The 22,122-nt window shown below is 38.6% G+C and overlaps 1 protein-coding gene across 2 annotated transcripts in view; it reads right to left on the bottom strand.

The window, feature by feature from the left end:
• The window catches only part of Azi2 (5-azacytidine induced 2), a 30,187-nt gene that overhangs the window by 5,042 nt on the left and 3,023 nt on the right, over nt 1-22,122 (bottom strand). The window contains exons 2-8 of one of the 2 annotated variants that reach the window (XM_021171237.3): nt 17,956-18,176; nt 16,123-16,248; nt 15,561-15,660; nt 14,482-14,630; nt 11,051-11,145; nt 5,559-5,677; nt 1,190-3,063 (exon numbers count right to left, since the gene is read on the bottom strand). In XM_021171237.3, the coding sequence (XP_021026896.1) occupies nt 2,651-3,063; nt 5,559-5,677; nt 11,051-11,145; nt 14,482-14,630; nt 15,561-15,660; nt 16,123-16,248; nt 17,956-18,171 (1,218 nt within the window). In that variant the 5' untranslated portion in view covers nt 18,172-18,176 and the 3' untranslated portion in view covers nt 1,190-2,650. Of the gene's footprint in view, nt 1-1,189; nt 3,064-5,558; nt 5,678-11,050; nt 11,146-14,481; nt 14,631-15,560; nt 15,661-16,122; nt 16,249-17,955; nt 18,177-22,122 lie in introns of those variants that run through there. The other variant, XM_021171239.3, reaches the window with a different exon arrangement.

The following is a 22,122-nucleotide window of genomic DNA, read 5'->3' as shown; positions in this document are numbered from 1 at the left end:
GATTTGGTGAATTATTTTACTGAAACCTTTCATAGAAAAGTTCCTGCATTGTTTCTTGATCTTTTGAACTTGGCTACTGAAGATACTGTATAATCTTGGATTTTAAGAAGTTGGCATTGTTAAGTGTGAACTTCTGCTTTGTAATATTGAGGGTTTGGGAGGAACTGTGGTTTCTCTTTTAGTGTGTTACCCTAGTCTAAGCTTTTTATATTAAAAACTATTTTAAAAAAACAGGAAGGCAAGATTTAACTTTGGCTCCAATCCTATGAAATTTTTTTTTCTCATTCGTATGAAATGAACCTAGTCAGTGAATGCATGTTCAAGCTTCACAGTGTACTCACCAAAGAACTACTTTACTTTTGTTTGAAACTCAAAGAACCCATTCTCCCAAAACACAGATCAACAGAAGGTGACCGGAGGCCAAGCAGAGCAAACTCAGTAAGATACGGCAGCACGGGGAGACGGCCAAGCAGCCGACTATCTCTGCGCTGGCCTGTTGGCACTGGCACATTTCTATCGGACAGGGCTACAGTTATTTTCAGTGACTCAAAGAAAAGGAACAGTTACTACAAGAAGCCAGTGACATAGTCACAAGATTTCTGTTGTGTGTCTGGCAACCAGTAGGTACTAGGTAAACCGTGTTCCCGTTCACCGCTTGCCTGAGTAGTGTGCCTGCTGCAGGTGTGTCTTTGGATTCCGGGTTTTTACAGGTTCATGGGGCAGTTCTATTTTGGCCTTGGCTCAATACAATAAAGGACCAAGAGCAAGGAGCATGTGGCTGTCGGCTGTGTCCTAATATTATTGACTTACAGGTGAGCTTCATTGGATTCTCTTACAAAGCAATCCAGCGATTACAGAGATTTCAAGGGAAGCTTATTGGGGTTGTCCGCTAGGATGAAGAGGGCCAACGGAACTGTCCATTTTAATGAATCACAAACTAGAGCTGGTCCCACTGACTAAGTGTATATTTAAACATTTTCTGAGCAGGTAAGCGTATTTCAGGGTTTCTCTTTCCTAGCTAAGGCGTCTTACACGAGCTTTTTACACTTTCACTGTTAGCACCCAGCAGGCTGGTAGCAGCCCTTTCGGATGACTGCTACCACTAGTTAGAGGGAATTCGCTAGAAATACAATTCATACCAGACTTTGGAAATATGTATACATAGGCAAGGACAGTGTTTCACATCCAATTCCATTTTAAAAACAAAAATAATTTTAATTAAAACGATTTCTTGGCATTGTTCAAAAACATTATAAGACTCTTTACAAAAGAAACCTTCTCATCTTGGTTTGAAAAAAAGCAAACCAGTAAGCTACATTAGTCCTAAGATGATGGACAGCCTCAGCAGTCACGGGAGAAATTCGTCTGCTTTCTTATTACACAGACAGTTAGTTCCTTCAGCTAGAGCCTGGGGTTGTGTATTTGTTTTATGCATATTGGGTCTTGTTGTATTACTTGGCAGGAGCCTGTACTCCCTTGAGTCAGCTGTGTTCATTGGCCAGAACACATTCCAGTATCTGACACCAATTCCATTAATCACGGACAGGCATGAGCAAGTGACTGAGATAACTCAACAGTGAACAGTGCCTGGCTATGCATTCTATTCAGTGATACAAGGTCAGAGATCCTCTGAATTCAAGATACGTGAAAAGCCACTTAGAAAAGGATAAAGTCTTCTTACATCAAACAGGTAATACATGATTACTAATACTCTTAATGCTTCGACCTTGAAAAAATTTAGATGAATTTCCACATGAAGCCATCTTTGTTGTTTCTTGATATATTTACAAGTGATTGGGCACTTAGAGTGAGTCTGGGGAAATTTCACAATTGTACAGCACAAGATTTAGTTCTCGATGCAGCTAATTAGCATTTACTTTCTCAAATGTCATCTAACAGTGTATAAGCTGCTCTGTGTACAACAAACAGCTGTCCTGCTGAAAATGGCCACACGGGAGGTTCACTGTGCATCACTGAAGAGACTGCCCTGTGAGATGCTCGTTCTACTTTTAACTGGACATTGTATAAGGTTATAATAGTTTACTCACACACCACATCATTTTTAACTATTTAGGATTTAAATATACTGGGAAAAAGTTGGCTTCAATAGTCATTAGTTCAAGTCTTAGAATTCAAATTGCACTTTAAATTTGTATATACAAACATTTTACTTAAAATTGATTTTAAATCTTAAAACTTGAAACAATAGCATAGAGATGTCATAACCTACTTTTATTCCGTTATATTTCAAATCTTTATGCATCAGGAAGTTGCAGAAGCACAAGCTATTATTCACACTCTTACTTGCTTCTTGATACAATCTAAACCAGCAGACATGTTTTTTCCTTTATACTAAAGGCTGCTTTTTATTTAATGATTGGATATTTAGGCAGGTCACATACTTTATAAAACCATGCCTAAAATTTTCATTTCCATTCTATCCAAGAAGCAAAAATTTATAATTGTTATCAAAGGTACAACTGGAGGTTCCCATACTGGAAAATCAATTACATATATAATGTTATACAGAATGTACAAATGTACATACTGGAGAACTCCACAAGACATCAATCAAAGTCCACTTTCAGTTTGAACAATCTCTCGGGAGAACCACTGAGTCAGTGTCTTCCTGATCAAGTCACAAGTCAAATTAACTTTTGTAAAGGCAGTTCTGATTCTGTTGATCCAGGTAATGCAGTGGTGGCAGGTTGGATAAAGGTAAGATTTTGCTTTTATTTTCACCAAATGCTGTCTCACTTGATTTAGGAGGGCTTGGGAATACCCAGGAATTATCTTCCAGAGAATTTCTCCCATAGGAGCTGTGCTCTGGAAAGTCTGCACAGTCATTAGGAACCAATCTCTCATTATCTGTCCATGACTGAAGAACTGCTTTGTCTGAGGAAACCTTTCTATCTCCTGGTAAAGGGGAAGACGGAGCATAATAAGTAGCTTTGCCATTTGGTGACAAAGAGGGATGTCTTTTGTAAGTTGCAGTAAAATTTGTCAAGTGCAATTTCGCGCTGTCTCTCCCAAGGTCTTCAACACATCCTACTGGGGTACAGGCTAAAAAGAAAGCACAGCTCTGTGTCAGTCTTCTAGAAGTTAAGATTGTAAACGTATTATATACCAGATTTACAACTGACAGGAAAATTAGCATTTCCAGTTTAGTACAATCACTGGGAAACGGACTTGGAGGTCGTTAAAAGATCTAAGTTCTGAGAGAGCACATATTTGCTGACCCTGAGCTAAGGTCATTCACCAATTGCTTTGTTTGCAAAATGGATGTCAAACTCCTTTCCTGCCTATGTCTTCCTGCTGATGAAGAATCCGTATGTTGTAAAAAGGTATAAGAAGGCAAAGAGAAGAAAAGTTCCTGGCCTTTAGTGTGGCTTAGTCAAAGTTTTTAGACCATATTTAGTGGAAAAAAGTTGTGAAGAATTAGTAGGTCTAAAATATGTTCTTTGGCTTACTGAAATTTCTCAGTGGGAGAGGGTTCAAAAATAACTTATTTTTATAAGTATACCCTGGATTCTTAAGAGTCAAATGAAAATTTAACATGCATTCAAAGGCTTCTGTGGATAAAATAGCTGAAATAGAAACTGTAAGTTCAATTTCTTATAGTAAATACAATTCTGCTTTGGTCAACAAGCAGATCAACTTAAAAAGTAAATGGAAAGGTGTTTCATACCCACAGTGGCTTAGAAAACACTGCTCAGAGGTTAATGCTCAGCTACAGCCAGTATCCCGCAATGGCGGCCTCTCTGATTCTTCTCAACCTGCCTCAATTGAAAGCTGCAGGTTTCTTAACCTAAGGATGACTAACTGTATCTAAGGCATGGCTCTATGCAACCTAATAGTGTGTGTGTGTGTGTGTGCGCGAGAGAGAATGCAGGTACACACATGAGCATGAAGGTCAGAGGACAAGTTTCTGGAGTTGGTTCTGTCCTTCCACTGTGAGCTCCAGGTGCAGGAGGTCCTCAAGCTTGCAGGGGTGGGTGGGTGGGTGGGGCTCTTCCACTTGCTGAGCCATCCAGCTGGGCCAACCAACTCAAGTTATTTTAAAAGAAACAAATGGAGACATTTGGGTGATGGGTGGAAGGGGGGATAGAGTAAAAGACCTGAAAGAAATGAATTCTTCTGGAAAGCAGTGATGGATAGGTTATGGGTAAGTGAGCCATAACCCAGTCTATTTAAGACACTGAGCTGTAGGGACTGGTGACTGCCTAACCCTGTCCAGGGAAGTGCATTCTAGTAACTGATATTATCAGTCAGTTAAAAAGAACACAGAATGGCGAGAGCTCTTCTCCTTTATTAGTCTTTGGAACAAACTATTTTATGATGTAAGAAGCTGCACTGACAGCAGACTTGGTAACAGCTGAGTCCCTGTAAGACAAGTGTTACTTTTGCCATCCATCTATGCTATCTTCATAAGTAACCTCAGCAACTGGGAAATGAGAGCAAGGTGAACCACAAATTGAGCTATGTTTGTTCAAAATCACATTAATTTGCCTGATTCTTAAGTACCCAACTCTTTAGAAATCAAGAGACTATGAATGAATCCCCCCCTTTAAGACAATCAGAGATGCAAGGAACAATTTTAAGTTAGATGATGACCACCTTTCAAAGTCACACCACATTCCTTTGAAAAGTAAAATGTAAGACATTAAACGGATGCTGTATGGCTCTGATGTAAACCTATCATGTTGGGTGCAAGGACAGATTATTTCCTTAAAAAAAAAAAAAAAACAGCACTGGCAAAAGTACCCATTACTAGTTAACACAAATCTCAAAAGCGTTAGTTAAACACTGGCTTTGAAAAGAAAGCACTGGTTGACTGGGTGATCCCAGCACTTGGGAGGCAAAGGCAGGTAGATCTCTGAGTTTTGAGGCCAGCCTGGTCTACACACACACACACACACACACACACACACACACACACATGCGGGGGTGGGGGGGGCGGGAGGAAGAGGGTAAACGAGTATCAATTGTTCCAGGACAGCCAGGGCTACATTAAAAAACCCTGTCTCAAGAAAACCAAACCAAACCAAACCAACCAACCAACCAAAGCAGTGGGAAATTTTGATTGAGTCTGCCTTCAAATCAGATGTCCTATAAGGAAAAGAAAAGTTTATAAAAAAGATCAGGAACTAAAGGAGTCAGAGTTGTTTTAAAAATAAAAAACAAGATGTTTGGTATATTTCATAGTACTGAAATGAAACTTTGGAGCTCTTTTTAGATAAATAACTAAATCTATCTATCTAGTTGTGGTAAAAGGCCCCTTAGCACAAACCTAACACCATGGCCTTACATAAGCAACACTTGGCTGAGAAAAGCCACAAGGGGAAAAGATCGTACTGAAGAAAAACCACCAGCAACACCTTCCATGCGAGGCTGGCCAGCTAGAGACTGAAGCCCAGGCAGAGCATGGGTGTGAGCGGGCACACTGCTGCAGAATGGCTTATCGGGTCATCAGATCTCATCTAAGACTGAGATAAAGCAGCCAGCAGCTCTTCAGGCAGTCTGGCTGGAGGCTGAATTTGCAGCTAGCAGTGACTTGCCTTTCTTGACTGCAGCTGAGGTTTTCAGTTTTCTTAGTAGTTCTGCTTGTACTTGAGTCACCAGGTGTAAGTTCGACATCTCCCTCTTCAGTTCCCAGTATGCATGTTGCATATTATCACTGAAATGGAATTTGAAAAACAAGTTACACTGGGCCTTTTTATGGAGAAAGGGCAACAACTTCACAATACAATTAAACAGGTTTCTATTTATACTTTTATGACAATATAAATGAAACTCAAAGGTATTTATTTGGAATGTGAAAAACTTAAGGGATAACCCTGTTCTCATTTCAGGCAGTCACGACTCTATTAAACAGATTATAAACAATACTCTGATCAGTGAGGTTTTTCCTGGCTCTCTCAGAACCAAGGATTGCTTTTAACTAATAATTTACAGTGCTGTTAATATAATTAGTAAGAAATATGATTTTCCTTTGTCAATCTGATCAAGAATAAAATTGTATTGATTCATGTATGGTCTTTGAATTCGTCTTTATCTTTGGATTGCTTCGACACTGTGAAATGAAGTGGTGAGCAGATATCCAAGACCACATTAAGACAAAATTGAGGTTTCCTGCATTCCATTCTTTATGTCTGACTGGGCTGTCTCATACTGTTGCTTCTAAACCAATGTGACGTGACAGCATCAGGCATGAGGCATCACATGATTCCCTAACGAAGCAGCAGCTAGAGAAGCGGATTATAGGAAACAAAACTTTAAAATGCCTTTTATAGTTTTACAATTAAATTACAATGAAAATGTTTATAACTAATTTTAAAAGCTTTTATTGTCCATTAAATCCTTGAGGCTCATGATTTTCTTTAGGTTCTTAATTTTCAATGAAATGAACTGGAATCTTCAGCACATATTGTTTTATTGTACAGTAATACTTGAAATAGTATCAGAATAACTGACTTCATAGTATCAGAACAACCACTACCGTCAGAGAATGTTAAGTAGTATGAAAATAGAACCAAATAAATATGCTGCCTCCTGTTTCAGGCTTTGTCTATCTGAATCTAGTATTAGTTACAGAAGCAACAGACATTTAAAAACAAATAGGTCAAGTTATGTGAGGAAAATGTTACCTCTTTTAACAGAGTATTTCTACCCAACTTAAGACTATCACTGTTATAAACAGTACAGCAAACTATATTGCTTTGGAGAAAAACCTAGTATTTTAAGTATCTTTGGTTAACCTTGGGTATATTTAAGCAGCTCTACTTTGGAGTCAGTAAACACTGGATTGGCTTTTTGCAATGTCTGTTTCATGGTGAAGTCTGGTTTCATGGTATAATTCTGGGCATTCAATGTCTGTCAAAGGTTCACTCATGATGAAACATGAGTGAGATGAAAGTGTTGTACACATGCTAACTCAGGCACACGGGCATGAATAATAGTTTGCAGGTAGTTTATTATTGTTATAAAATGGTGAATCTGTACCTGACTTAGAAAAAAGAAAATACTCATGATACTACTTGGGTACTCAAACCCCAGTCACTCAAAACAGCTAGACAAACAGAATATGATGATAAAGGTATTAGTATCAATACCCTGAGTATATTAAAAAGTTCAATTTAATGGAGATTGCTTAAAAACTAGGTAAGATTGAACTATATCATCAACTGCCCTTTTGTCCTTTGCTCAAGTGTCTACACTAAAACTACAAATTAAAACACAGCTATGATTGGGTAGTTCAAGACTGCTTACTAAGGGTTCAGTTCCTAGCATCCAACTTCTTGTAATCCCACTTGTAGGGGTCTAACGCCCTCCCCTGGCTTCTCTGGGCTTCTGCATCCCCCTCCCCATCAACTCATGCAGGCACGACATGCACGTTTTAAGGCATGTGTTTAAACACATCACAGACTGGCAACTGATCAATTTTAATTCCTGGAACCAACTTAGAGTGGAGATGAGAACTGACTCCTCTAAGCTGCCTTCCACACAGAGCTGTCACTACCACACAGGCTCTGTGGCACATGTCCACACTGCCACCCCAGTACCTAAGATTATTACTAATTGAAACTCTTCCTCTATGGAGAACAAAATAATTTTGGTTGCTGTTACCTTAACATCTTTACAGCGTGTAAAAATGATTGGTGATTCTATGCATGTGAACAAATGTTAAAAATCATTTAAAAAAAGAAATGAAAAGGCAAGTTATTTCTCCAATTCTTAGCAGGGCTCCAACTAAACCCGTGAGTATTGGGTGTTTTATCCAAGTGTTTTTGAGACTATATGTGGACTGCAAACCACTGTACCCTATTTTCTTTTGTCCTCTGTATGTCTTCAATTTTATCAGGAATTTCTTCTGTATGTCTTCAATTTTATCAGAATATTTTCTATGTATGTCCAATTTTTTTCTAGATTTATTATTATATCTAAGCACACTGTATCTTCAGACACCCAGAAAAGGGCACAGATCTCTTTATAGATGGTTGTGAGCCACCATGTGGTTGCTGGGATTTGAACTCAGGACCTTTGGAAGAGTAGTTGGTGCTCTTAACAGCTGAGCCATCGCTCCAGCCTTGTCTTCAATTTTATTGCTTTTTGTATATAACTTCATTTTTATCAGAATTTTTTCCACTATTCCTTTTTCAAATTTTCCAGAATTTTTTCCTATATTTTCTTCAATTTTACCAGGAATTTTTTCTATATATGTATTCAATTTTATCAGAATATTTTCTGTTTATGTTTCAATTTTATCTTTTTTTCATATAAAAATTCAATTTTATCTAAATTTTTTTTCAATATATCTATTTACTTTTTTCAAAATTTTCTATATTTGTCTTTCATTTAATCAGAATATTTTCTATGTATGTCTTCAATTTATCATTTTTTCATTTAAAACTTCAATTTTATCAGGAATTTTTTCAATATACCTCTTCAGCTTTTTCAGAAATTTTTCTTTTTAATTTTCCTTCCTTCCTTCCTTCCTTCCTTCCTTCCTTCCTCCCTCCCTCCCTCCCTCCCTCCCTCCCTCTCTCTCTCTCTCTTTCTTTCTTTCTTTCTCTCACTCCAGATTTTATTCCCCTCCCAGTCTACCCTCTGTTCCACATCCCATACTTCCTCCATTGTCTCCTCTGTCTCCATAAGGATGTCCCTAGCCCTCACCAGACCTCTAAACTCTCTGGGGCCTCCAGTCTCTTGAGGGTTATGTGCATCTTCTCTGATTGAACCCAAACCCAGCAGTCCTCTGCTGTATATGTGTTGGGGGCCTCTACAAGTATAAACCTGAACTTGCTTTAAATGACCTAAAAACTAATGTCATGAATACGGCTGCCTCTAAACAATGTATATAGCAGTTTCTTGAGTACTAAAATTTACATTAATCAAATTCTGAGCCCTGAAAAGCAATAATTATAAAACATAAAAACATAATAATTATGGTTGAGCATTCATTATGTACTAGGCACTTTACCCACTTTCTTGCACCAGCCTGGCAAAATGGCTGAGCTGGCTGGTTTTATGTCAATTTGACACAGGCTAGAGTCATTGGAGAGGGAAGGAGCCGCTATTGAGAAAATGCCTCCATAAGACTGGGCTGGAGGCAAGCCTGTAGAACACTTTCTTAATAGTGATTGAATGGTTGGGGAGAGCCTGCCCATTGTGGGTGGTGTCATCCCTGGGCTGTTGCTCCTGGGTTCTATAAGAAAGCAGGCTGAGAAAGCCAGGGGAAGCAAGCCAGTAAGCAGATCCCTCTATGGCATCTGCATCAGCTCCTGCCTTCAAGATTCTGCCATTTGAGTTCCTGTCCTGATCTTTGATGATGAACAGTGATGCGGAAGAGTAAGCTAAATAAACCTGTACTCCCCCCCCACCCCCCAAACTGTTTTGGTTATGGTGTTTCATCACAGCAACAGAAACCCCAAATAGGACAGCGGACAATCTCATTTTGCTCATGAGGAGGCAGGTTCGGGAGTCAGTTCCATCCCACAAGGCTCCTTTTTCAAAGCGGTGGTACTTGTCCACTCAAGTATTGACCACCCTGCCCTGTTAGGGAACCCGATTTCTTATGGGCATTGTCACTGTAGCCACACCAAAGGACCTGTAAAGTGGTTGATGGCCCACGCACATGTGCTTAGTCCAAGGATAAACTTGTAACCCTCTGACTTTGGTGCTAAGGAGCTTGTGTGCATCAAGAACGCACTGCATGCCCTGTTGAGAAAGCGCTGCTGTCTTCTATAGAGTGACGCTCTATGCCAGCCCTTTCCTGAGAGATGACTACTGCTCATGTCACGTTGAAAGGAAGCTACTCATCTGCGTGATTTTACTGTAGACATGTATTATTTTCTTTGGCATTTGGAAATTTACTACATCCCCTAAAAGCAGTGGTCCTCAACCTGTGTGTTGCTACCCCTTTGGGAGCTGCACATCAGATGTTCTGTATGTCAGATATTTACATTACAATTCAGAAAAGTTACAAGACAGCGATGATATGACTGTATGGTTGGGGGTTACCACAACACAAGGAACTGTGTCGCAGGATATTTGAGCACACTATGAACCCTGAAATTGTGGTGTTTACTGGGAAAAAAAACAAAACAGTTTCGAATTGTGGTGTAGTTTTAGCCTTAGCACACACCTTTAATCCCTCTGGCTGAAATACAGACATATTCTTAGTACACACCTTTAGTCCCAAACAATGAAGGTAAATTTAGTTTGTAGAAGGAAGCACCCATATTTGAAAGTAATGTCTGAGTGACAATGTGACAAATCCTGTTTGACAGAATAGGATCTGCCCAACTCTCAGAGGGGGAAAGAGAAGCTACTTTAGGAGCAGGGCAGAGAGAGGCAGTAAGGCAGTTTAACTGGGGCAAGTGAACACAGACAGGTGAATGCAGAATGAGCCAGAGAATGAGAAGGAGCCAGAAGATTAGAACAGATTGCCAGTTAGTAAGAGGCCAGACAGAGTAATTTGGGAGAGGCTGAGAGAGAGAAACCAGACTAAATCAGTCCATTTGGAGAGGAGTTTGAGCTACAACAGCTGAATTGAACCAGCCAGCCAGAGGTTAGAACTAGAAAGGGTGAGCTTATTCAGCAGTACGTGTCAGAGGCTGAAAACCTTTTAGGCCTAGATAAGATTGTATGAAGACTAGACGTTTCCAGAACTAGGCCTGGCTAGCAGACAGAGGCAGTCGGCCTCCAGACAACAGTTACTGCAGGAGAATAAAACATGCATTTACAGACTGTACTAAAGGCTACAGCACTAGGAAGGCTGAGAGCCACTGCTTTGAAGGAACTAAAAATATGGGATTTGCTATAGAATTTAAAAGATGTATATTATGAGCAATTGTGATTTCTCTAAAACAAATGTCTTTCAAATATTTCTTATGGGCTGGCATAGCAAGTCAGGTTAAGCCTGTTGGCAGGTAACTGTTGAATCATTTTTATAAATATACAGTTATCCAAGGTCACAGTTGCATACAGAGTGCTCGCTACCCCTCAAGTTAAACCATACTAGGAAGGTGGAATTAGGAACTCAGGAGACCTGTGGTGAAGACCCTGGTGTGGAACATGCTCTTCTCTCGACAAGCTTGGCCTGATGACATCTCTGTCCTGCAGAATGTCTTCCTGAGATGGACTCTGTCATGTGTTTAAAAAGGAAACAACAGGAATTATTTCAATTTTTTCAGTTCATTTACTACAGATATTTCACCATTTATACAATACAGCTACAGTTGTATAAAGTATAAGACTAGCTTTTAGACTCAGTTTTAATGTGACACTGCCACCTGTCCCTGTCATGTTTAACTCACTTCCAGCTACCTGAGTATTCATGCTTTCATTTCCTGTAAAACATGTCTCATGGATTTGGAATCCTATAAAACATACTTCTGAAAATATAAGAAGGGTAATATATCTATCACATTACTGTTTAAAGTACATCTGTATGAATTCTATGGGAAAATGGGAATTTCTGCACACAAAACCAGCAAATATCAAACAAGCATAATTTATGACAGCATAAATTTATTCCTAAAGAAATTTCTTGTGTGTGCAAATATTTTGGTCTATATTTTCAAAAACCATTGATTCCAGTGTAAGAGAATGTACTGCTATGTTAAGTAAAGCACCCTGGGCTGTGCAGGGGCAGCACTGCAGCTTCATCAGTGCTAGCTGCTGAGACTGATTTTATTCTCGTCAACTGTAGATGGACACACTGGCTTAGAGGCGGGCACTCTATCGGCTACATACACTAGTATTTGAAGACGCTGTGCTGCATTACACAAAGAAACATTTCTAGTGAATGGTTTTCTGATTTTCATAGGTCCTGTTCTCATTTTCTTCAATGATAACAGAGCCTGATTTGGGGTTTGGCACAGTGTCATCAGCTTAAGACCACACTTCCTAAACTTCCTTGCAAGGTACGGCCCCACCCCCTTCTAAGTTGCTTATATTGTAGGTGTGATACAAACAAACACCTCCAAGTCAAACAATCCAAAAAAAAAAAAAAAAAAAAAGACCCAAACCCAAACCCAAACCTCAACCCCAACACCTATAGAAGATACTTTTTAATCTAATATATTCAGGATCTCCTGTGTCATACTTATTCACAGTGCATTCTTATGCAGGAATCTGTAACAAACATTAATCTCATGGGAATGAGTTAGTCTACAAGCAGGAACTGCTGGTATAAGATGAAATACTTATAAGTATTACTTATAAGACATACATGATAAACTTGGCTCGCTCCCATAATCCCAGTACTTGGGAAACTGAAGAGCCCTGAAGTCAGGACAGCCTGGGCTACAGAGTAAGTTCTTAGGCCAACTTGGACTACGGAGGGAGACTCTACCTCAAAAACTACCATAAATGTAGGCATCCTTGGTATTGTTCTTTACTGTTCTCCATAAGAAATAAAGCTATCCCCAGACAGCCTTTAGTTTTTTGTATCATTAATTAAAAACCATGTTCCTTGGTGTATACTTAAAATACACATTTACTGGAAATGTTCTTTAAAGCCAACAGTATAGAAATACATCTTGTTAGAATAAGGAAATATTTTACACCTACTGATAGTTCAGAAAAGTTGAATGTAAATCATCAACAATCCAAGTCCTCCAAGGACTGTCCCTTAACATGCAAAGATTCCTTATGGCAAATAAGTAGGCTGCACTGTTCCCAAGGCCACACTCTCAAGACTTCATTTCGGGTTTCACGGGTCCCTGCAATACAGCTTTCCTGGTACCTTTAATATACTGCAAAACACTAGGACTCCACATGGGCTAGTTATTTTGAACCACTGTTTCTTACACCACTTTGGCTGACTTTGAACTCTCAGGATCAACTGTTCTGAATGTAAATGGCTAGGATATAAAATTGGAAAAGCCCCAGCAGAAAGGTCTCTGAAATGCTGACCTTACTAACAAACACTACTAAGTTTAGACAAGTTTGCTAATAACCAAAACCAGAATGTTATTAGTATGACTGCAAGGGATGTTGTTACACACCTAAAGTATGTGTCACATGTCTTAGCATGTTCAAATGTGGCTAGAGTAGGTAGGTAAGTTGTGAATGTGAACATAGACTTCTCTCATTGGCTCATTCTTATATTTCCATATCCAAGAAGATTCTAGCCAGATTCAAAAGTACATAAAACATCATGGTTTTAAGTTGGAAACCTTGAAAAAAATCTTACTTCAACTATTCTTGGTTTGTTTCTTGATCCCAGTTGTGGGCTTTTCCACTTCACAACCTCCTGCTGTCAGTAATACACACTATGTTGTTCTCACCCTTCAACATTTCTCCCTTTATCTCACATAAAACTCTTAAAGATTTCCTGCTTCTTGGAATTAATGTCATTATCTGTTTAAACTGATGGAACTTTAAAACATTTCCCATATTTCCAATAATCTGTTTCTATGAACTGCTAGGGAAGGATAGATGCAAACTAAAGCCATATTTATTCCCTAGCACCACCTAGTGGAACCGAGGAAGTAATAACCACAACTTAATCCTCCATCCCCAACACAGACAGACACAGCTAATACTCTAAAAAACCTGTTGGTGTGTTTTAATGTGTATGTTGAATATACTCTGTCCAGGTACTATGCTAACATCTTTATACAATCCCTAACTTAATGTTTATGAAAAGAGAGGTACTCAATGCCTTTAGAAAGGGATTTCCTCAAAGATAAAAATAATATTCCTATTTTCTCTATTTAGTAAAATCACAATAAGATAGATTCCAATAATCACATGGTACTGTTTCTTACTCTACAGTGAAATATTCTATGCATAAAATACAAACATATTTCATGTATAAAGCTATCAATTACTTCAAGAACAGTGTAAATACTGACAGTTACTCAGAGCTTCACAGTGCAAATCTTTTTGTGCAAGCAGCTATTCTAGAAGGACTTGTTAGTGGCTATGGTAACTGGGTGCATGCAAGAGAATACTGGAAGTCTGAAGAAGTGATGTGTGGCCAACTGCACACTTAAAGGTAGGGCAGTAAAGTCCTGCAGTCAAGTAAAGAAGAAACAAACAAGCAAGCAAACAAACAAACAAACACTTGGGTTTTAACCCAACTAGATAGCAGTTTTCGTGGTGCTTTCTTTTATCAGATTCCGAGTCTCCAATATGGGTTTGAAATATGGTTCCAGTTCAGGAGACTCAGACAGCCTGAAGCTCATTCTCAGCTAGTCATCACTGAGTAAGCAGCCTTTAAGGCTTCCTGGGATATGGGCACACTAAGGATGGCACATCTTAAAACTATATTCTGGGGTAAAAGCGAATGTACAAACTGCATGAGATGTTAGCAGCAACAATTTCATATAAACATAAATTTCTCAGGAAATGAGATTATTCAATGGTTATAATTAATTATAGACCTATGATTTAGTACTTAGTTGCAGAACCTATTTGTGATGCACAAAGCACACAGATGTCCCCCGTTTATTAACAATGTCCGAGTACCATCTGTCTGGCCTTCTGCAGCTCTGCCCTGAGGTCACTGCACTCCTTCCTCAGTAGTCCCAGCTCTTGCTCCAAACCATGGATCTTCAAGTCACAGCTCAGCTTCTCCACCTCCCAGCTGGATGAGGGTGGGTTTAAATTCCTCATCACTAGAAAAGGAGACAGGCCACAAAATATGAACTTTGTTTTTTTTATAGCAATTACAGTTCCTAGGTGACACTAGTAAAAATGTCAGTAAATAACTAGTACTAACCATGCATAAATCCTAAGGCTCAGTGTCACCTACTGCATCACAGTTTGAAACTAGCCTGACAAGCCTGGAATCAGGTCAAACCAATCACAACTGTCCTCATAAACATCTGACTGTGGAGACTCAATACAGCTGGTCCCACATTATCTCTGACTTACTCCTTCATTTCTCCATCTCCAAAAAGCCCAACCATTTTCCTGGAAAGGGCTCCAATTCATTTTCTATCAAATGCTTCTCAGGAGTTGATTCTTTTGCTCAATGAGTAAGACTGCTGATGTTATCTCTCACTCCCAGAAGACCTTTCCTTCTCAGCAGCTCATCTGTACATTATCAACTCTCAGGAAAAACAAAAAATTAAGAGTCTTATTGAAGCTACTCCATAACACTGTGTTCAACCAGGGGCAATGAGTTTAGTAGGATAAGTCAGGAGACACCAGTGGGCGAGAGGTTAGCATGGGTGAGACTGGCATGGATGATGTTGGCATGGATGATGTTGGCATGGATGAGGTTAGCATGGATGAATGAGGTTGGCATGGATGAATGAGGTTGGCATGGATGAATGAGGTTGGCATGGATGAGGCTGGCATGGGTGAGGTTTATGGCTCTCCTCTACTTCATCACACACTATCCATGAATAAAAACATCACATCTTCTATAGGAAAAGTACAATTTTCAGCTAAAGAAAAGCTAACAGGATAGTGTATGAAAAATAGAAGACAGGAAAAAGTGAAGGCTCTATCATACAGACACAGGGCACTCATGTGGGTGCCACACAATGGAGAGATGGATCAATTCAATTAGAATATCCATAAACAAGGAAGCGGCGTACCCTGCTGAGTCTCCACCTCTGTTCTTAGCTGCAGAAGCTCTACTTCTTTAGACTGTAGCTGCTCATTCAACATTTTCAAGGATTCAGAGTTGTCTTTGTTCTAGTTAAGTGGGAAATGCCAAATAACAGTCAATGACATCTCTAGCTTTGGTTGTCTTATAGCTTAATATTTAGGTTAATACTGAATAAACCTCATTCTAACTTTTAAAAGCAAGATGGAAAAGTGAACCCTAATTCTTTTTGTTTCTTAGGACATCACTGCTCACTCTGTTAAAAGCAAAACAAAACAAAAACCCCCAAAGAGTGAGTAACAACCTTGCCGTGACTTTTTCAAAATAAGTCAGTGATTCTGAGAGGTCTTTAAGTCCTTAACATGCTAAAGTGTTTAAATCCTTAAATTCTAAGTACTGTGTATATTAGTAGAAAATATAATTATTAAAAATTTCCATATACCATGAACACAAATATTTTAATTAAAATCATTTAACCCATTATTTTAATTCTAAGCCTCTTACTAGACAAAACAATTAAAACACAAAGTATGATTTTCAAATCAACTTACTATCTTTTCCAATTTGTTCTTCAGATTGTCTCTATCAATGCAAACCTCGCGATATGCATGATAGGCCTTATTCACTTGTTCTCGGCCCACAGAACTTGTTTCTTCATCTGCTCGAGCTCCAACAAGCTAATATAGTATGAAATTAGGGGAGAAATCGTTAGTGGGTACTGTGTAGACCAAGTAAGTCTATCTTCAGAAGGCTCATCCTACTCTAATCACTACAACACAAGGATAAAGCTACCTCTAGGTATAAATGATTATTTCATAGATGCACAATTTTTATTAAGAAGACAAACAGTATAGAGAAAGGGCAAATACTTTCTCTGTTGCTCACCAGTAATCTCTGCTTCGTAATAAACTTCATCATCGCACTATAATACAGTATTATTGTCTTGTCACGTGTCTGGGTATTTTCCAAGTCTACAGTATCTAAATTTCTATAATTAGAAAACTATTAAAGCAGACTTCTTAAGGAATAAACATGTCACTTCATTAAATCTTACATTATTTCACAGACTGAAATTAATAGGATTGATGGTCACAATGTACAGGTTTTGTATGTTAGCTTATGTACTGAATTCCATGTTTCCATTTAATTTTAAAGGCAGAACAACTAGTTGTAAAGTTACCTTCAGTAATTTATCTTAATATATGACAAATATACTTAGTTATAAGACAGAATTAGTAAGGCATATTAATAAATGACTTCTCTTGTTTTTACAACACAACAAATTAAATTCTACCAACCCCCATCCTCAAGCTTTTAAATAGAGGAAAATTCCTTTCTTTGATTGCTAAGACCTCGTTTCTTTTACCATTTGTGGAAGCTCTTGTTTTTGTAAGATACAAATACAAATCTGAATTGAAGAAATATAAACCAATTAAAATCTTGCAATGCCATAAATGGGCAACCAAGAAAAATTCCAACATATAAAATTAAGTCTGATGACTTAGAATGCATTTAAATCACCTTATATAGCATTCAGAAATGCAACACTCAGCATAGAAAAACACATGTCATTATTAGCTCAAAGTATTATTCCTACTTTATTAAAAAATAAAAATAAAAACGAATACAGAAGTAAAGATTCTAGTCCTGGTGAAAGGCTGGTTAAACGCAGTGAAGCAATGTCTAAGAAGGTCTCCCCCTGATGGCTTTCTTTACTCGTATCTTAGGCTTTTGTATAGACTTGAAAATTCCAAGTTACATATAGATAGCGGGATTGGGTGACAGCTCAATTGGTAACCTGCTCACTGCAGAGCTTGAGTTCAGTCCTCAGGTAAGAAACCAGGTGTGGTGATGTGTACCTGTAACCCCAGTAATAGGGACACAGGGACTGGAGGATCCCTGAGGCTTCCTAGCCAGGCAGCCTAGTCTAGTTCATTAGCAAGCTCTGTGACCCAGTGAAAGCTCCTGTCTCAAAACAGAAAGTGGGTAGCTCCCAAGGCTGACCTCTGGCTTTTAAATAGATGCTTGTGCACCCTACAAAAACAGAACAAAATAAAACAAAACAAAACAAAAAAAAAAAAAAAAAGAAAGAAAGAAAGAAAGGAAGGAAAGGAAAGAAGAAAGAAAGAAACCAATACATAGCAATGCCAGAAGGCATTCTGAAAAAAAGAAAAGAAAAACATCTTTTAAGTTGTTAAATCCTATTCTACAATATCACTGAACACACGACATGACTGATACAGCATAGTTAGTTTAATGGAGAAGAACTTAGAAATTCTTACTTATTCTTGGAAGACTGTTTAGAAATTTTTTTAAAATTTTAAATATTTGGAATTATTTTTTTAAGTCAAAAATATAGTCAAATGAGAAGGGGGGGAAACCACCTTTTCTTCCAAAGCCCTTATTCTTTTTTTTAAGAAGGAGTTTTCTTTCTCTGAATCCTTAAGTCTCTTCTTGATGTCTTCATAAGCAGTGACCAGAGCGAAATGTGAAGCAACAGACTCATCTCCAGGATATGCTGAGAGTGGAGTCACTGCCTCTCTCCTGTGGGCCTTTTCATGATTCAGAATGCAGATGTCATCTTCTACTAGTGTGTCCATGGCAGCTGTGAAGAAGAAAAAGATGAAGGTTATTTTTGGTCAATGAGCAGGGGAAGAAAAGACAATACTTACAACGTGAATATTGAAAATCATGCTACAACTATTTTCTTTCAGAGGCAACATAGCACCATTGCTAGACAAGCACAGCTATCCAGGTACAGGTTCTGTGTGACTTAGTGCGAAAGCTAATAGCCACTTTTATAGTTTTTTTTTTTTTTTTTGATTTTTCGAGACAGGGTTTCTCTGTGTAGCCCTGGCTGTCCTGGAACTCACTTTGTAGACCAGGCTGGCCTCGAACTCAGAAATCCGCCTGCCTCTGCCTCCCGAGTGCTGGAATTAAAGGTGTGCGCCACCACTGCCCGGCCACTTTTATAGTTTAAAGAATGGAAAATAAATATAGACAAACACGTCGAACCATACACAATTACTATCAAGTTCCTGTGAGTATGGTTCTGCAGTAGAACATTTGTCACTCACGAATCAGGTCCTGGGCTGGATCCCTGGCTAAATAAGTGTCGTGTACTATTTTACCTAAATGAACACAATCTACCTACCTACCTACCAATCATATACTATAAGATATACAGTGCTGCGATGCAGAGGTATAAACGGTGCCCAGACTATTCATCTGATTTAAATAATTCCTCAAATGGATGGAACTTATTGAATAGAGTATCTTCTAAAATGATCTAAAACTAAATATTAATAAACTGCTCTACAAAGGCAAGAAATAATTTTAAAGACCTATGCGTTTGCATTTTTGTTTTAAACAAAGTTTTAAATAATTCAATTGTGATTTTCATATTCATTTTTAGCATTAATTATATCCTAAGCAAAAATACAAAATAAAACCTTCATAACTCAGTGTGAGAGACAGGTGTGCAGAAAAAAATCATTATACTGTATAGGTAAATAACATATCTGAAAAAAAGTGCTATGGAACCAGAGGGATGGTTTTCCAAGAAGGTACCAAATGACGTCAGCTCACGCTTGCAAACGATGAGAGCAGCTGACTACCACACTTAAACCTTTACACTGCTAACTTCAGCACACGAACAACTTTACAGATATGGAAAAGTGTGGGGCAAGAGGAGCTGAAAGGGGGTCACAGGAGATAAAGATGTAACTAGAGAGCAAGTAAGGTGACCCTAGCTAATGAAGAGGGGGTCAATGTGGGCCGTAATTCTATAAAACCAAAACACAGCTCAGACACAACACTTATTAAGAATCCTCACAACTGTTATAGTCCCCAAAGTGGCAGTATAGATGCTGTGTAGCTTTCCGAGGTGGGAAAGCACTGTGGGAAGCCCTCAGGTCACTGCAAGCATCTGCTACCTCTTTTCCTAACTCTGATGGGAACAGTTTACTCCTGAATGACCTGCCATGGCAGGCCACCCATTTACTTTAGCTAGAGGGTGAAAATTGGGGCACCAATCCTAAGGCTTATGACTTCTTACCAAAAGGTGTTCCTTTTCTTCATAAGTAGCCTCTCATAGTTATTTTACATCAGCAACACACAATCACCTCATACGACCACCAAGGAACTACTTGACGCTATGCTGCTCGGAGGCCTCTACTTAAATCTCACGATGATACTAGGAGGTCCAACACCGTATTAAAGCCTTGTTACAAAGGAGAAAACTGGGCCATAAATGTAACTAGGTGAGATAGGGTGCAGCAGAGGCTGTTTGAGTTTAGAACCAGAACTAGTAATGTTTTCCCCTCACAATGAACTTTTCTTTAGGAGATCTTCCATTCATCAAGGCCGTAGAGAATGCGTGGGTAGCTCACAGCTCTACCTGAAAGTCTGAGGCAGAAGGACTGCCACCAGTTCATGGCTGCTTGGGCTATAGAGAGAATTCCAGGCAGTCTTGGGCTAGCTACAGTATAGAACCCTGCGATGAAATGTACTTACAAACCCAGCCAGCTAGCTTTGAAGTTTGATTTTTCTGGATAAACAGCACTGTATTTAAATGAATCAAGCTAATGCTAACATGTAACATTTAAGAAACTTGATCATAACTACTCATAGATAGAAAATATAGTCACAGAAATCATCGCACTAATTGATTGAGTCTGAGACTATTAGGTTTATTTAATCAAGCTTTACTGCACAATACCCAGAGAGTGACTCATCTATTCTAATACTCTAACCTAATCTGGCTACTGCCTGGCCAAAATCCCAGGGATGCCTGCATTTTAATATTGATCTGTCTCTCTGGGCTTCAGGTTTGCTCTCCCATGATGTCTCCAGGACACCTTCCTCTCTCTCCTTCCTCCGCAGGCTGGCTGAAGTCCTGCCCTATTCTCTCTTCTGCCCAGACATTAGCTGATCAGCTTTTATTGACAAGTCAGAGAAAAATAGGGAGCAAAGTTCACACAAACTTGAAACAGGAGATACTTAGAATAAACATGACAATGCCATGTCTGGATTGCAACTAGATAGGGTAGAGAAATCAGCACTTGAATCATGTAAGGGTAAGCTTTGCACAGTGTACAAAAACATGTCTACACCTGTCAACTCTACAAGCAGTAATGAAGTACTAATGTATTCCAGAGAATGCTCTAAACAAGCTTAGGTTTTTAAAGAGCAAGAGGATGGTGGACACAGTCCAGCCCAGTGTTTGAAAAGTGGAGACCACTGTCTAGACTTACTTGCCATCCTGTTTGGAATACTATGTGGGTTTACTGTAGATCCATGTAAATCAGTATATCTGGGTTAAAAGCTTCAAACCGCACTCTACAGTAAGTATTCCAAATTATGTTGAGTCCCATTCTTACTTAAGAACTATTATCGAGATGCAAAAGAACTAAAGAGAATTACATTATTTATGGAATTCAAGTTATAACTAGTGTTCTTGACCATCTACAGGCATGGTTAGCTTTATGTTATCAATTGGTGACCACCTAACTTTTGCAGGAGCACAGTAATAGTTCAGAAAGTATTTCAACTTTATCATTTCATTGTGACAGTACTAGAAAGTAAGGTATAATACACTTAAATGCTACAAAAATAGATGGATGTACAAATATTTCATGTTTGACAATGTTATAACTTAAGAGTATAGATTAAATGAATACATTAATATTATAAATTAAATATAAATAGAAATAGAAAGGTCTGAAGTAAATAATGCTGCCAATTACTGCTGAGAGCAGTAAAGTTCCAGGCACAATAATGGGGCAATTTGTCAGATAAGGTGGGTAGTGTATATGACTAATAGAGAGATATATGTAGAAAAATATGTTCAAACATTATTAATCAATATTATTTATAATTTCCATCTTCACTGAAATCAATACTGAGATGGCCTCTTTCAGTCTGTATATGATGGGATTTGATAAACTAGAAAACAGAAATATCTTCTGACACAAGATTTATCTTTTTCTCTAGGACTTAATGATTATCTTGCTATTTTTAATACCTGCCATTTAGATCATTTGTCAGGTGCCAACCATTGTTGCTTGTACATGTGTATTTCTAGTTTTTAGATAGATACTATTAACCCAATTTATAAAGCTTAAAAAACAACAAATCAGAGATCAACTTGGGATACGAACCTAGATAATTTATCTTCTAAATCTTGGGTTTCTTTCTAAATACACACACATATACTATGGCATGTGATCTGACTCTCCCCATATTCCTCACATGCCCACACATCATGTCCTTCTTTCTCTGGGTAACCCACCACAGGCAGCTGTGTTGCTCATGTGCCTGCCATGCATGTGGACCATCAACTAGAGCACTGGCCATCTCTTCAGTAAGGAATTATTTTACTGAGTGTCATTATCCACCATCAAGAACTTCTGAGTATGGGGTGAAGCCTGAAGGTTATATACCCCATCCACACTAGGACTTTGTGTTAAGTCTTGTAAGGGAACAACAGCTGCTATGAGATCATGACTGTGATGACCATACTGTATCAGAAGACAGCTTTTTAGAGCACT

Source organism: Mus caroli, unplaced genomic scaffold (genome assembly GCF_978045245.1).
Source record: "Mus caroli unplaced genomic scaffold, Mus_caroli_1 scaffold_11, whole genome shotgun sequence".
NCBI classification, from domain to species: Eukaryota; Metazoa; Chordata; class Mammalia; order Rodentia; family Muridae; genus Mus; species Mus caroli.
This window is presented reverse-complemented; position numbering and strand designations above follow the sequence as displayed.